The sequence below is a fragment of the Camellia sinensis genome, chromosome 2, assembly GCF_055761805.1.
Source record: "Camellia sinensis isolate YWXY chromosome 2, ASM5576180v1, whole genome shotgun sequence".
NCBI lineage: Eukaryota > Viridiplantae > Streptophyta > Magnoliopsida > Ericales > Theaceae > Camellia > Camellia sinensis.
The window spans coordinates 154,291,771-154,308,856 of record NC_138962.1 but is presented as its reverse complement, the minus strand read 5'-3'; the positions used below and the strand labels follow the sequence as shown (position 1 = coordinate 154,308,856).

At 31.9% G+C, this 17,086-nt stretch overlaps 1 protein-coding gene and 1 long non-coding RNA gene across 2 annotated transcripts; one reads left to right on the top strand and one right to left on the bottom strand.

The window, feature by feature from the left end:
- The first annotated feature begins 8,149 nt into the window (after nt 1-8,149).
- Nucleotides 8,150-10,584, top strand: LOC145819711 (uncharacterized). The gene is made up of 2 exons (XR_014360478.1): nt 8,150-8,364; nt 10,344-10,584. It is a non-coding gene; the product is annotated as an uncharacterized LOC145819711 (long non-coding RNA).
- A 368-nt stretch (nt 10,585-10,952) lies between these two features.
- Nucleotides 10,953-14,176, bottom strand: LOC145819171 (disease resistance protein RPS2-like). The gene is made up of 5 exons (XM_082913130.1): nt 14,153-14,176; nt 12,881-13,914; nt 12,663-12,775; nt 12,501-12,602; nt 10,953-12,115 (listed from the first exon to the last, which is right to left on the bottom strand). The coding sequence occupies exons 1-5, from the start codon at nt 14,174-14,176 to the stop codon at nt 10,953-10,955; spliced, it is 2,436 nt and encodes an 811-aa protein (XP_082769256.1).
- Nucleotides 14,177-17,086: the final 2,910 nt, after the last annotated feature.

Below are 17,086 nucleotides of genomic sequence, written 5' to 3'. Positions count from 1 at the left end.
GTGGTTTCTGAATTAATTTGTGTTTTTTATTTTTCAAGTCAGAAATTTCTTGGAGAAATGCAAAATATGGTCAAAGAATTCAACAATTTCATTTTTTCAAGTTTTTTTATTTTTTAATATATGTAAGCACAGTTAAAAACTTTTTATTAATTCCTTTGTATATACTTTTAAACATTTAACTTTCATTTATGAAATATATGACGTTATTCCATTCAATATATGGTTGTGATTCAAAATATAGTATATAGTGCGCATTACATTCTTCAAATACATATAACGTGTGATCTTATCTGATTATTAATCACATGTTTTATTAGATATTAATCACACTTAAAATCTGTAAAAGATGTGATCTAAATATTTTTAATCACACTTAAAATGTGTGATCTAAATGTTATTAATCTCACTTAAAATGTGTGATCTAAATATTATTAATCACACTTAAAAGATGCGATCTAAATATTTTTAATCACACTTAAAAGGTGTGATCTAAATGTTATTAATCACACTTAAAATGTGTGATCTAAATATTTTTAATCACACTTAAAAGGTGTGATCTAAATGTTATTAATCACACTTAAAATGTGTGATCCAAATATTTTTAATCACACTTAAAAGCTATGATCTAAATATTTTTAATCACACTTAAAATATGTGATCTAAATATTTTTAATCATACTTAAAAGGTGTGATCTAAATGTTATTAATCACACTTAAAATATGTGATTAAAAATGACCCCTTTTAATCACACTCCCAAAGATCACACTTTAACAAAACTAAAAGGTGTGATTAAATAACATACATCACACAAAAAAAGTGTGATTTTTATATGTTTTTGTAGTAGTGTCATTTTACTTTTGTGTATATTTTGTGATGAGGCCTCTCAGAAAGCATTGAGGTAGAAGATCAACAGAGAGCTATTAATTTGGATGAATTGTAGCAACTTCATATTCTTTTGCTTGTAACTTAGATAAAATTTGATTAGAATAGGGAGAGATTTCAAAAAAACTAGAAAGAACACAATCAATTTACTGTGAAATTCCATGTGTTCTTTTTTCCTTATCCTCTAAGCATGTAAGTGAAACATAATAAAAACCAAATAAGTGGCAAAATGAGAAAGGGAAACTATTAAACATGGATTGGAAGGCTCACATAATAGGAGATTAATTTATGATTCCTTAAAATGCATCTTTCACATCATAGAATAAAGAACTAAGATTTCAGTTTCTATAATTGTATTTTCTGTTTGTTCTTGAGTTTGGTCTGAAGTTTCATGATAATGGTAAGCAACTAGCTGAGTAACTAATACAGGGTATTAAGACAGAACTTTAGATTTGATATAGTTGTGGAAGAAAGAAAGGGATATGAGTTTGGTATCAGTAATTGTTCCATATCTTGTGAAATGTAAATGGATTTTTTCACAATCTATCTTGCCCATGCTTATATGCCCCCTAATTGTGAACGGTGTAAATTACTCGTTTTTCTTTTTTCATCCAAAAAAATCATCTTATAATGAAATCTCAACAAGTCCTCTAATCTATATTTCAAAGAATTGAATGAAACTAGTGAATAATTTGAAACATCTTTTAAGTTGAAATGATATATAGGAAAAGGATAGATATGAACAATGCAATTCTTTATTATCAGGCATTAAATTTGTTTTACTAGTGATACATTTCATTGTTATATTGGTTCATTCTTCCTTACAGGAACAATCAAAAGCTAACATATTTGTCTTACTAATGATACATTTCATTATTATATTGGTCATTCGTTCTTATAGGAGCAATCAAAGGGTAGCATCGCGAACAGAGAAAGGATGTATACAAAACACAGGTGTGGTTCTAAGTCAATCCCTATTAGAGTAGAAAAACTGGTACGTATCCTTGCACTTTAAGAATTAAATGGACCAATATAAGTTATATGAACTTACGGCACATTAATGGGATGCACCATTTGTGAATTAGCCTTAAATTTAATTTTTTGTTCTCATAATCTCGAAAAAAAAGTCTGTTAGAGGGGTAAATTGTATAATTGATCTAATTGTAAATTGATGAGTTACTAATGTTTTTAATCTTTTGTATAATTAATTAATTACTAAAGCTTTTAATTTATTTTTTTGCGGATTGGATTGGGCTGGCATTTTTGACGTGCAACAATGATCTAATTTGCTTGAATGTTCATTTTTGTTTGATAAGGATACACATACTTTGTGGAGTTGCACTAGTTATTGTTGGATTTTTGGTAAAATTGAACAAGTTATAACTTTTGGATATTTTGTGGATATTTCACTATTTTATTGTATTAGGATGAAATTATTTGTGATGATGAATGGATATTTTCATTTTGTTAATTCGTAAATGTGTTGATAACAGGTTAGGTTAAGTTGTGATGGAATTGTTATATTCAACAGGTTTCAACATGAACAGGGTTATATTTGTTGAACTAAAATTTAGATTTTGATAAAATAGGTATATAATATGGAAAAAAATATTATGAAATTATTGACAAAATTTTCCATCCCTAAAGAAGGTTCTTTTGTCTCTTATTTCGCTTAGGTGGATGATTAATTTTGTCATGAATTTTTTATTTCGTCACTAAATGCATTTGTCGTGACAAAAAATATTGTCACATTTTGTCACTATTATCCTCAATGTGTGACGAATTTTTTTTGACATTATTTTATCATTTTTAATGATGAATTTGTTTTTGTCTCTATTGGTAGCTTCTTTGACAAAAATTTTTTGTCTTCGTTTATATTAAACGTGACAAAATTATTTTGTCTCCATTTCTTATATTTATGACAAAATAATTGTGTCTCTAATTTCAACTTTAATGACAAAATATTTTGTCGCTAATTACTTACAAGTATGTTCCCAACAGAGTGTATTTGAGACAAAAAAATTCGTCACAAATTTATCATTTTTAATGATGAATTTGTTTTTGTCTCTATTGGTAGCTTCTTTGACAAATTTTTTTTGTCTTCGTTTATATTAAACGTGACAAAATTATTTCGTCTCTATTTCTTATATTTATGACAAAATATTTTTGTCTCTAATTTCTTCTTTTAATGACAAAATATTTTGTCGCTAATTACTTACAAGTATGTTTCCAACAGAGTGTATTAGTGACAAAAAAATTGGTCACAAATTTATCATTTTTAATGATGAATTTGTTTTTATCTCTATTGGTAGTTTCTTTGACAAAAAAATTTCGTCATCGTTTATATTAAGCGTGACAAAATTATTTCGTCTCTATTTCTTATATTTATGACGAAATACTTTTGTCTCTAATTTCTTCCTTTAATGACAAAATATTTTGTCGCTAATTACTTACAAGAATGTTCCCAACAGAGCGTATTGGAGACAAAAAAATTCGTCACAAATTTATCATTTTCAATGACGAAATTGTTTTTTCGTCTCTACGACCCTTTAGCGACGAGGCTTTGGCGACAAAACGGGTGACGAAAAATTTTCGTCGTAATTAGTTTGGGTGACGAAATATATATATTTTGGGACAAATTTGTTTCGTCTTTAAATCCCAAATTTGTTGTAGTGATGTAATTACCAATAAATCTACGAAGAAAACTGATCAGATTAAAACTCCAAAGCTTGTAGGCTAGTTTCTTTGTAATATTGTTGCTTGCCTTAATGTTTTTATATACAATATTGGGATGGGATGCGATGCTTTATCTGTTTTTTATCTCCTTGTGTGGATGTGACAGTAATAGTAGTTATTGTAAGTGTTGTATCTGATGTTCTTGTTTTTCTTGTTATTTGAAATCTATCAATAATTTTGTTTAATTTGTTTTGGCAAGTAATACATGTTGACACCCAGGGTTTCAGTCTTCCTGGAAGCCCAAATTCATATATAGATTTTGCCGACTCTTTGTTTTTTTTTTAAACAATTGCAAGGAAATTTTTTAATCTCCATCCACACTAATATTGAAGTTTAAAAACTCCCGTTGCATGTGATTTCATTCTATTTATTCATTTAAAAATATAATAGCTGCCTAAATTGTTGGTAACCTAAACGAAACAAAGGCATATCCAAAAAGTTAGAAATCATTTAAATACCCAGATGAGTCTATGCTACAACATAATTGTAAAGTGGGCAATTATTTACAGATCAAAGGAAGTCTTTTATAGCCTACATTAGGAGCAATGCTTAGGGAAAATTAAATTTGAACAACTGATAAAGTTGAAGTTCTTCATTCTGCAACGTAGGAAGATTCAATCATTTATGTATGATTAGATTTCTCGCACATTGTCTTTCTAATAAAGTTGAAGTTGGCATATCAAATAGATTTACCATTTAGGATTTCTCGCACATTGTCTTTCTAATAAAGTTCAATTTTTTTCACCTCAACCTGTCTAACAATGTTGTAACATACCCTCTCTGTTAAAAAAAACACCATACTATAAATATGCGTATAAGAACAAAAATATCGTTGAAACTCTAATCTTCTCTCCACAAAATAGAAAACTATGATAAAATAAAAAGATAAAAATAAAAAAGACAACAAAATTAAGTCTAATTTATTCATTTCTTCTTGTTTTCCTAACCAAACTGAAATACAGAGGAAAAAAAATGAAGTTATTTTCACTTCATCTTCTTTCTCTTATATATTAATTTTATTAGCAGAAATTCAAAATCTAAAATCCAAACATAACAAAGAGACTTAGAAAAGTTAGCCAAACAAAATGACTCGCATTGTTGAGTTATACGTCATGTTTGATGGGGAAAGGCTTAAAACCTCAAAATTGAACTAATTCATGTTAAAAAAATATTGTCTGCCCATTTAAATTACACAATACTTTTGCATATGATTAGAAATAAAAAAAATCTTACTGAAAATCCCATGGCTTTATCACTTCATGTTGCTTGCAGGAGATCCTACTTCGAGCAAGGATCCTTTCCTTGGATCCTCTCCTTGGCTTCCTACTTGGTAGGCCTTTGGGCCCACTTTGAGCCTAATTTCGATGATTCGAACCGTTCACATTTTAGGATTTGTCGAGTATATCATACTTGTAAAAAATCAAGTCGATCGAATATTGGAAACCACGCGTTCGGGTCATCAAACTAAAAGTTTTATTAAAAAATAAAGGGCAAATTACATTTACCTCCCTTGAGGTTTCTGACAAATACAGGGACCGCCCCTGTGGTTTTAATAATTACAGAAACCTCTCATACTTTATCTGACAATATCAAGATATCCCCATTTTTGACTTCCGTTTACACAACTAACGGAAGCGGCTGATGTCATCAAAGATAAATGCCAAAATGTCCATAATGCCCTCAAATGCAACACTTAATCCAATCTCCTTAAGTGTTATCTCTTCCCTTTGCTTTCTCTGCACAAAATAAAATAAAATAAATAAATAAATAAATAAATAAAAAATAAAATTCATAATTAACACTGCTGTAGAAGTAGCAACACAACACCCATAACATGGCCATCATTGTTATTAGCTTAACTACGCCACCAGTCAAACCCCAAGCTCTACTAGCTCTGCAACCCCCAAACACTGCACACACTCACCACTGAAACACCTCCCAATTTTTTTTTAAAAAAAAAACACCAACACTGCAAAGCTCTACAACCTCCAAAAACAAAAAACTGAATAGGTGAAGATGTAAATATTCATACTCAACTGAAGCCTTAATCCACAATTACTCAATTGAGAAGTTGGATAGCCACCATCAATACCACCTCTCCAAAAAAATCAGTGCAAAATCAAACCCAATAGAAATCAAAATCAAACCATAGCCATTATCTCCCAAAGAAAATAAGGTACTGGATTAGTGCAAAATTGGGTCTCTCTGAATCCACCACCATTTCCAGCCTCCTCCTCTCATTCTCCCCCTTTCTTTCTCTAGCCATACGTCCCTCTTTTCTCCTCATCTTTCTTCTCCTCCTCCTCTTCTTCTTTTTCTCTCGATTGCGACCTAGATCGCAACCAACCGCCACAACCTAGATTGCAACCCAACGTTGCTGCCATCACTGCTTACCATCACTCTAAAAACTATAGATCTAGGGTTAGGGTTTCAGAAGAGAAAGAGGAGGAGGAGAGGAAAAGTAAGCGGCGGTCGGTGGAGGAGAGGGAGTGGAGAAAGACTTTTGGATAGATGGAGAAATAGAGAGAGGCAGTGGTGTGTCCTCAACGAAGACCTTCGTTTCGGCGTCGATGTCGGAAGAGAGAAGTGGCGGCGGAAGGGTTGCCGTTGTCGGAAAAGTTGATGTCAGTCTTCCATAGGGGTCAGTTGTTGCTGGAGAGGTCTTCGGGGAGCCAGGTAGACTCTCAAGCTTTGTTCCACTCGTCGCCACCACTCTTGCCGGTGGTGGACAGTGGAGGGGGAGATGATAGTAGTGGAGGAGGATGATGGTGGTGGTGGGATTGAAAAGGGAGTTAAGAATACAGATATTGATGCAAGACATACACTTCTATGTAGATTAACATAGTAACCTAGAAGATGTAACTTGGACCAGTATCTGCACATAAAGCATACAAGAACAAAGAGAGAACAAAAAAAAAAATCATTTTGTATATGGTGGGGTTAACAAACTGACAAGATTAATGGGTATTTTCGTCTTTTTGCCCTCAAATAAAAGGGTTATATAGTCATTTTGTATAGGTAAGCAACGTCGTTTGTGTAAAATTGACGGATTGGGGGAATCTTGATATTGTCAGATAAAGTAAGGGAGGTTTCTGTAATTATTAAAACCAAAGGGGAGGTCCCTGTATTTGTCAGAAATCTCAGGGGAGGTAAATGTAATTTACCCAAAATAAGACTGTTTATTAAATTTTTTTTAATAAACGATTTTTAAGTCGATTAACTTGATTTTTTACAAGTATGATATACTCGACAAATCCTGAAATGTGAACGGTTTGGATCATCAAAATTGGGCTCAAAAGTGGGCCCAATGGCCTACCAAGTAGGGAGCAAATGAGAGGATCCATGCTCATCCTACTTCAGTGCATACCTAGAGTCACATAGATACTAAGGAAGATAATCTAGAATACCAATTAGCGGCTAAGATTAAGACTAGAGAACACAAAGAAGTGAACTAGATAAAAGATCAAATAATACATGGTCAGTTCGTAACAGTCTTGTTTTGTAGAACATCAAACAAAACAGAAAATAGTAGCTCAGCTATTTTCATATATGAATACCTGATGTAAAGTTGCTCCAGCGTAGAAGGAACACAGAAGAACACAATTAGGAAGAAACAAACATATGAAGAAGCACTCAACAAAAACACTATCGCATTCAAACTAACTCGGAAACTTCATGACACAGAGATCTCTCAAGTATTTTTCGCAAAAGAGCGAAGGCGAAAAGGATCTAGTGCTGCTGGATTTTGAAAGTGCGACAACCCCGCCACGTATAATATTTTATATTTGGTTAATTGAGGAGATTTGAGATTTTAATTAGTCGTTATCCTAATTTAATTTGGGATTTATGAGAATTGTGGAATCTGATTCGTATATGATTCTATTAAAAATTTATTTTGCAATTAGAAATTAAGGGTCCAAATGGCTTAAGGACGTGGAATTAAGAAGTTGAATCAAATTAATTTTTAATTACGAACCAATTTGGGAATTTAATTAAATATTTGATTCAGTTTAGTAAAATTGAGATTCAATTAACTAGGTTCGAATTTGAGTTAATTAAGTTAATTAAATTATGAGGATTGAGAATTGTGATTATTACGAATTAAATTTATTTATGGGGTGTCCAATTTGAATATTTAATTTATTGACGGAAATTAGGAGTCTGATTAGAAATTGAAGGGCTAAATGGTTTTATAAATCAAAATTGATGATGATAATAAGTTCAATTTAATAATTGGAGCCTTTGGAAGTTTGATTAAAAAAATCTGATTCAGAATGATAAAAATTAAATATAATTAATTGGGCCTTAATTGAAGTCAATTAGACTAATTGAGCTATGTAGAAATTTATCGATCATGATTAAATATGGTTAATTGTGGTTTAATTAAGTTAATGTGTAATGATGTGCCAAACCTGTCCTAATCAATTAAATAAGATTAAAAAAACAAAACAAAATAAAAATGGAGATGAAATGAAGTTAGGGAGAGTTCTGGAGCCATTCTTTGGCTGGAGGAATAAGAATAATAATAATAATAGGGCATGGAATAAAAAAGGAGGGCAAGTGTGCTTAGCTCTTGACTTCAAAAGTTCTGCTAAGGAAACCGTGGGAAAGAGAAAGGCAGAGAGAGAGCACCGAGAGAGAGAAAAACAGAGAGGGAGAGATGGCTCAATTTCTTTGAAGAAGAGAATTACTTTTTGCTGGAAATTATATGGGGACTCAAGAAATCCAACCATTGAATAGTTTAGGTAAGAAATTGAAGCTTAGACTTTATAAATAATTTAGCTAAAAGTTGAAATTAAGAAGTAATTTGATAGGAAATTGGGTTTTGAATGTTGAATCAAGTTAGGTTGAAAAACATGAGTTATGATTCTTTTCATTTGTTAGATTTGGGTTCAATTTAGAGAATTATTCTTGGATTAAGTTCTATAAATTACATGCAACAAGGGTTTATTAAAGATTTGGCACATGCAAATGAATTAGGTTAATGATTATGGAAAATAATTATTTTGGGTTTGATGATGTAATCTTGCATAAAATTAAGCCTCTTTGTTACATGCATGGGCAAACTCTACAAGATTAATACTTTAATTAATTCATGTTTAAAAGGCTTATGGATTTGAATTTTGGTCTAATATGGAGAAAACAAATTAAATCTAAATTTGGACAAATTTGAATATAAATTATAATTTATATTTGAGAATCAAAAATTAGTTTGATCTCGATTTAAATTTCTTTCATGTAAATATTTGAAAGGGCTTTATAGCTTAAATTTATGTTTTATAAAACAAAGAAAGAAGAGTGTTGGAATTATTATATTCATGAAATTATTCGTTTAATGATCAATTTGATGGTCATTTTGGAGATTGAGATTTGGGTTAATCTAGATTTGAGTGTGTTGTAAAAATTGGGAATTTTGGTGTTAGGAAATTTATATGTTGAAATTGATTTGATAAATGGTGGATTTAATATCTCTATGTTCTATAAATGATTTTGGAGGAATTTTATTAATGATTAAAGTGGTTTTACCTAAGTTGTTGAGTTTATGAAAATGTTGATTTTTGACTTTTGTGGTTTAATTGATGGTGGTATTGTGCATATAAATTGGTTGGATATTTAAAAAGGTTAATAACTCAAAAATGTACAAAGGATGGGTGTTGTGGAGATTGGGTAAGTTGTTTGTTTGGGTGACTTGAAGTTGGAGGAGTTCTTTAGCTTGTCATTCCATAGTATGTCTTATTTAGGATCAATTTTGTAGATGTAATTTTCATTGAAAGCTTTTCCTTAATTTTAGATCCCATTTACTAATTGTGAGGAATGGAGGAAGGCGTCTCTACACCTCTTGGGAATTAATTCGTAGAGTTTCAAATCTACGCTTTTGCTTTTTTTTTTTTTTTTTTTTTTTTTTTTTTTTTTTTGAGGTAAGTATACTTACCATGGAAATTTACCTTATCTCTATCTTTAATACAAAGTTTGAAAATATTTTTGAATCAAAGGAAGTAACACATTTCATCATAATATATGTATAAGAAGAAAATCGATAAATTTATTGAGGTCAAATGTTGAGTTTAAATAAATATATGATTTTATTTGTATAATGAAGCACTAATTTTTTATGAGAATTTATTCAAGTTGATTCCTTCAAAGTTTATCATGATGATGATTAAATGACAATGAAACGTCATGCGAGAGTGATTATTTTTTATTGGTCATATAACCGAATATAGCCTTTGAGGCCACAAGGGCTGAAATGCATAAGGGGTCCTGGGGACCGAAATGTTTCAAGGACCATAAGGGTCGTTGTACATAAGGGGTCCTGGGGACCGAAATATTGAAATGAGAATTGAAGTGCTACGATGACATGAGTTATGTTGCTATGGTTATGTTTTGGGTAACGATACCGTCACCACCTAAGTCGCGAGGTAACGCGACCCTAAGGCTATGTAGTGGTTCGTATGATGGACATGAAATCTTAATGTATTGAAAAGTTGTATTTTTGTTTACTTTCCTTATTCAAATGTATTTTTCCTGCATTATGGGATTCTTTGGAAAAATCTTAATAACGGTTTGTGCAAAATTTTCTCAATTTTTATAAATTTCAGTCCAATCAAGCTCGTGTTTATTATCTTCTTTTGAACCCAATTGGAAGGAGCAAGCTTTATAACTCCATGTGATTGGTATACTCATTGGGTTCTAGCTCATTTTTTTTTAATTAAATTTTTTTCAGATTCCTAGACTTTTGTGTGGCTCGCCTCAACTTGGAAGATTCGAGTTTCTGGAGGATCAAATGTAAACATTTGGTAGTTGAGGTGTTGCTTAGAGTCACTCTAAGATGCAGTTTTATCCTTTGTTTCATGGAGTTGGTTGATTGTAAATATTTGCTTTGTGAAGTTGGATGTGTTGATAAATTCACGAATAGTATGATTTATTTTTGGGAGTAGTGGTGCATGGAAATTATCTTAGTAGCATGATGATATTTTTGTCTTTGAATGGATCATCTCATATATGTTGGCCAGTCGGAGGGTCTTATGCACTATTGGTGATGGGATATAAGAATTATACAGGTGATTATTGTGTGTAGGTGTTATAGCGTAGAAGTGCGCCCTCTTGGCGGGAGTTGCCTTGCCGAGATTGGGTCGTGCCAGAAAGCTCATACGACCATCTTCAGAGAGTAGCCTCATTGCGAGATCTATGGACTTTGGAGAAATTAAAGTTTGGCAAGGACCTGTACAAAATATGCAGATGAAAGATTTTAAAGATTGAAACATCACCTGAAGGTAAATAATTTTTGAAATCGTTCTTTGACCTCATCATTCTGCCACTGCAATGCTTCCTATCATTGCTGCTCTGGTTCAATAGTTTGCAGCTTTGCTGCATTCTTTTTGTTGAAAGGTACTTTAAACAAAACAGAACAGTTCAAAATCCCAATCTTCTCTAAGGATCTCCACTCCAGTGACTCAATTGCCCAAACACTTCGTAATTTTTGCATTTCAAGGAGAATCAGTTCCTTTAGCTTTGGCAGTAAATTCAAATTTCCAACCGTGTCAGATTCTGCAATTATTTCTTCAATTTCTTGGCGCTTTTCAATTCTCAAATACTGGAGTTCATGAAGTTGTTGCATTATGCCTAGAGGAAAAATCTTGACCGTCATTTGACAGCTTGTCAGATGTAGAGTTGTTAATTTGGTTCGGCTTCCAAGTTGCATTGGGCCTTTACAAATGCTTTCCAACCTCGGTAAATTCTTTATGTACAAGTCCTCTAAGTTCGGTAGTACTGGATCTGCACTGTCCACTGTACCCACTATTGCGTCAATTGCATCACAACTTTCAACCAGACAACCTAAGACCTTTTTCAAGCTTGCAATTCCAAAGTCTGATAGATGCTTGATACCCTTGTGGTTGACCAATTCAAATGCATTAGCTCGAGCAAGAACATCAAGAGTCGGAAAATTGCTTCCTGCACCATTGCAATATTTGATATTCCTTTCATACTTGACGAAGTCAGGAATTTCAGGATGTTCTAAGTTTTGGCAACCAATGAAAATTTGAAAGAACATGATTCTTTGGATATTTCTCCTTGAACTTCTTTCCATAAAACTATGAAGACTTGTTGCTTCAGAAAGGCATATACGGAGATTCATATTCACTAGCTTCATGAAATCTACAACCTTGTTGGAAATGCAAAACTTCAAAATCTTCAATTCTTTCAATGAAGCCATTTCTTTTATGATATTTTCTACCACCTCATTGGACCACTGCACAGGTGATTTCATATCAATGACCAATTCTTCTAATCTAGATAGTTTTGATATCATATTGTAACCAAAAGCTACCTCTTGAGTGGCATTTCCATTTCTCAACTTGGTGAAGGATACTAGCAAACGTCTTAGATGGATCAATTTTTCAATATGAGGTGGTATATTATTGACTCCACTCCCCCGAATATCAAGTGCTTCAAGTTGAGCAAGTTCACCAATGTAAGAAGGGAGCTCCATTAAATCTTTGCAATCATTTAAATATAGATTTTTGAGACTAATCAACATTGATATTGATGATGGTAACAAAATTATTCCAGTATGAGATAAATCCAAAACTCGAAGATTTTTCATATGTTTGAAGAATAACTCAGGGATTTTGGTCAGATCCAATTTTTTTTTGCAAGAAGAGTGTGGAAAGCATGGTACAACAAGGGGAATCTGGTAACCAAACCAACTCATTGTCACCCAAGGAGATCCTATTTTTGTCACTCCAAGATTTCACATCTCGGGCCTCTCTTAATGATCTATTTGTTTGTACAAGACATTTGCATTCAGGATCATCTTCTGCTATATACAAGGCCACCTGTTGCATGAATTTGTGCATTGTAACGTAATTCTCACTCTTACCTTCCTCAAGTAATGACACATTCATAAGGCGATTCAATATGCAGCGTGCAATCATGACACTAGTCTTTGTTTTGCCATGATCATTGCCAAGGAGATCTTCAGCTGCTCAACACTCCAACAAAGAATTTGTGTTTATGTCAATGTCTTCTGGATATAATGCACCATAAAGAAAGCATTTCTTTTGTCGGTCCTCATCCAAGTCATCATAACAAAATTTCAACAGTTTATACATTTCTCGAATGCCTTGGCATTCTTTTTCAGGCCACATCCTCCAACTATTCAATCCCTCACCCCAAAGGTACATGTCATTTTTCAATTCGAAAGTATTTGCTGCTTTTTCAATCAAGAGTGGAAGTCCACCACACTCTCTACACACTCACCATGCAAGTGGCCCAATTTCTGGATTTTCAAAAAGTTTTCGGCTTCCTAAAACATCTTGAAACATCTTCCATGCCTCATCTGTAGATAAATATGTCACCTTAATTTCCTTCTTCACCATTGAGGAACAAACATGATGCAGCCTAGTCGTCAATACTATTTTGCTACGATTGTTGCTATAAGGAATCCCTATTTCATATAAATTGATATCATCCTTGACATCATCCAAAAGTAACAAGTAGTTCTTGTCCTTCAACTCCATTAATATTCTTTGGGAAACTTCATCAGCATTACTAGTGTCTCCCACCTTGAGTTGTAGTCTTTGCACAATATCCAGTTGTAGACACTTCCTGCTCAAATTTTCCTTGCTCCCCTCTTTTGATAGTTTGAGCCAGATGACTATGTCAAACATTTTGGCAACTTGTTCGTGGTTATTCAAGTTGAGCATTATGGTTGTTTTCCCAATCCCTAGTGGCCCGTGGATTCTGATCCCTTTAACCTTGTTGCCTTTCAGCAGATTCAATATTTGTTCTAGTGACTTTTGAAGTGTTTCAAATTTTTTGATATCTGGTGGCCTCATATTCACAACAGTTTCTGGTGGTCGATTAACCAAAATTTTCCCTCTAATTTGATCGCCCTCATCTCGAAGATTGATTACTCTTTTGTACATCTTTTTCATCTTTTCTTTGAAACCTGAACGAGAGGGAAAGCCAAAACGTTTGCTGGGTTTTTTATAATTGGCTACCAATTCTTTCACTTCTTCTTCAATCTTCATCACCCTGTGGTTCCATTCCAAGTAAGCTTCAGATGGCTTCTTCATCTTATTTCTCTCGACTTCATTCTTGAAATTCATGTTTACAGAAACTAGATTGTTGACTGCATCATTTAAATAATAATGAATCTCTACATTTTCTAAAAGGTTGACTTTGGTCATGAGTGGATCCCAAAATATTGGCTTAGCTTGGGACACAGCCTGCATTACTCCTGCTGCTGCTCCTATTACAGCAATTGTTTCAGCCATCAAGAAGCTCAGAACCTGTAAGATAAAATAAAAGCAAGGATGGATTAAGAGCCAAACCATACAAGTTACAATCTTTAATCCACGCTAATGTCAAATATCACCTCAATTCATCTATCAAAGACATATTTAAGTTGCCGGTAATAGAAGAATAGCAAATCAATGTGCTATAAACAGTGCAAAAATAATAGCGAACACTAACAAGACCAAATTTTCTTGAACTAATTGTGATAAAAATCTCATTTTCTTTTCATACAGTTAATTCCTTATGGAAAGGCATGTCGGAGACGGGGGATGTGACTTAAGATTTGCCAAAAAGGGCTTATAGGAACTTCTTGTAGTCTACTAAAGAACATTATCACAATCCTTCTCAGCGTTTTCAGACAAAATAAGATTACTCAAAACACAAAAAATGAAATTCACTATGTAACATACAGCAAAAGTAATTACTATTTTGCTAATTTTCCTGCCGATCTGATATTGTGACCAAATATAAAACACTAATAGAATTATTTAGTTATATTTATCTAATCCAAAACTGAAATTTTAAAATGTTAAACTATGTTAAGCCGTTTAACCCACAAATGGCCATAAAGCATTGGAGAAAGAGAACAATTGAATCTCTCTCTCTCTCTCTCTCTCTCTCTCTCTTGTGTATATGTTGCCAAGAAGGCCTACATCTTATTCCAAGGAGTGGTGCAGTCCACAAAAATTCAATGAGCAAAAAAAAAAAAAAAAATGCAATACAAACTACCAAATCTTACAAACTGATGTTGCACATATCACATCATTAAAGTAGATTCTGTTTCAGTTTTCAAACTTTGATTATTACATGACACATCAGAATAGGCATTCTATTAAAACTTACAGATTTTTTAATAGGCATCCAATTCGCAGCAGAAAATATTTTGTTAATTTTATAGTTGAGCCACTTCTTTGTTATTGAAATGGCAATGTTGGACTTTTCTGCGTGTCGGTGGGAATTAATTAGAAACTATTTTGAATCCAATCTAATGAGTTGATTGGTGTGAATTACTTCTTAAGAAAAGTGACATTATAATGAGCCTTGATTTAGTAATTGCCTTTATTAAATTCATCTTTCTCCATGAGTAATGTTGTACAAACTATGAAATCTTAAAAACTTTTCTTATTTACTAATGTGTTACCTATGATATCATTGAAATGGGTCCTGTTTTAGTTTCCTATCTGTGATTATCGCATGACACATCAGTTAGTTAGAAAAATTTGTAAAATTTATTGATTTGCATAGCATTTTTCTACAAAATCGGTAAATTTTCATTATTTCAAGGTGAGGTGAAAGAACAATTGGAGCAAAGAAGTGACATAACAAGAGAGTCATTATTTCAAGGTGAGGTGTATTGAGACCAATTGGAGCAAAGAAATGGCATAATGAGAAAAGAAAGTGTCATACAAACTTGAAAATTTAATGAATTTTTCTTACTAATCGATGCATCATGCAATAATCAAAGTTTGAAAAAACTTAAATATTGCCCATTTCTTAAATATGACCCATTTTGATGATATAAGAAGTGTCACGTCAATAAGTAAGATTTGATAGTTGGTATAACATTACTCTTTCTAAATAAGTTTTCAAATTCTGTATTTGTGTTAACAAAATTAAAATATGTCTTATTTTTACCTCCTTTACAGTGTGTGATCGATAATCATCGTGTCATTTCATCCAAATAGGCATCTCTCTTTTTTTTTTAATTATAAGAGAATAACACTTTCATATTGTAATAAAAAAATATTATGCAAATGATAGACTTAAAATTCAATATTATCTTACTAAATTCTCAAAAATTATGAACACTAATAACAAAGTCTCATATTGACTTGCAATTAAGTACATTTTCTTATTACTTTAAGAAGTCTTACTAAATTTGAATTTACAAAATAAATATCTCCTAAACATTGCAAGCATGTTTCGCTATTTTTTATCACTTGAGTTTCCGTATGTTAGTTTCAATTAATAAATATAATATTTTAAGTAAAAAGGTAGACTGGGAAATATGTTGTGTTGCTCAAATATGTTAGGGATATTTTGGGAAGATGGTTAAAAGTTGGCTTTTGACTTTTAAACAAGTTTTTTGGCTTTTTTGAAAAGTGATTTGAAAAGTTGATAAAAAGTTACTTTTTTGCTTTTTGAGTTAATATTTGTTTATGATATCAAATCATTCCATCCAACTTAAGAAATTTACATTTTGCCCTAGCCCTCAAGATGTAAACATGGAGGGTAGTTATGTAATTTCACACCCTGCGTTTTGCGCACTTCCCAAATGGTTTTTGTTACTTTTGTAGCTGCTGTGGCATGGCGCTTTTGTGAAGCTATGAAACGCAGCTTTTTACTAGGGTTCCCAAATGGCCACTAAATGAATTCAAATGGTACACCTTGAGGAATAATTAAAATATATATATATATATATATATTTGTTAGAAGTGTTCAAGAATTTAGTGAAAATAATTGTAAGTATTACAACTTTATCAATTTATTAGTCACTTTACATGTACAAATGAGATATGAGAATTGAGAATATTTAGATTAGAAATATAGTAAAAAAAACTACACATGTACAAAAGGGATATGAGAAAGGAGTTTTGGATTAGAAATATATTTTAAACTTTTAAATAGATAAATATTAAAGTAATTCTAAAACTACACGCACTACTACTATTTAAAAATGGAAAATTAAAAACACAAAAATATAATTTTAAATTACCCAAAAAATATATAATTTTTTAATAAATCAAATGAATATTTCATTTAGGAAAGAGTTTTAACACATTTAGTCCTTAAGAAATATATTTAAATTGTCAAAAAAAATTGAAGTTATGTTGTTAAATAAAATGGAGAACGCCAATTAGTTACTGAAGAAAAAAAAAAAAGAAGTAAAGAAATAAAATATTATGCTTGTCTGGCATGTGCTATTTTAGCATATCATCTTATTTGAGTCATATCACATCTCTACCACATCACTTCAAACCCAACTCATATTTCACGTTTTTTCATAAAAAATTAAAAAGTATATTAATCTAACACTTCTCAAATAAGTAGAAGTTTAGAGTTCAATGACCCTACAGTGTTTTGTAATTTATTTATAAATATTATATAAAATATAAATTTACACATGTACAAATGGGATACATGAAAGGTGTACTTTTGGATTGG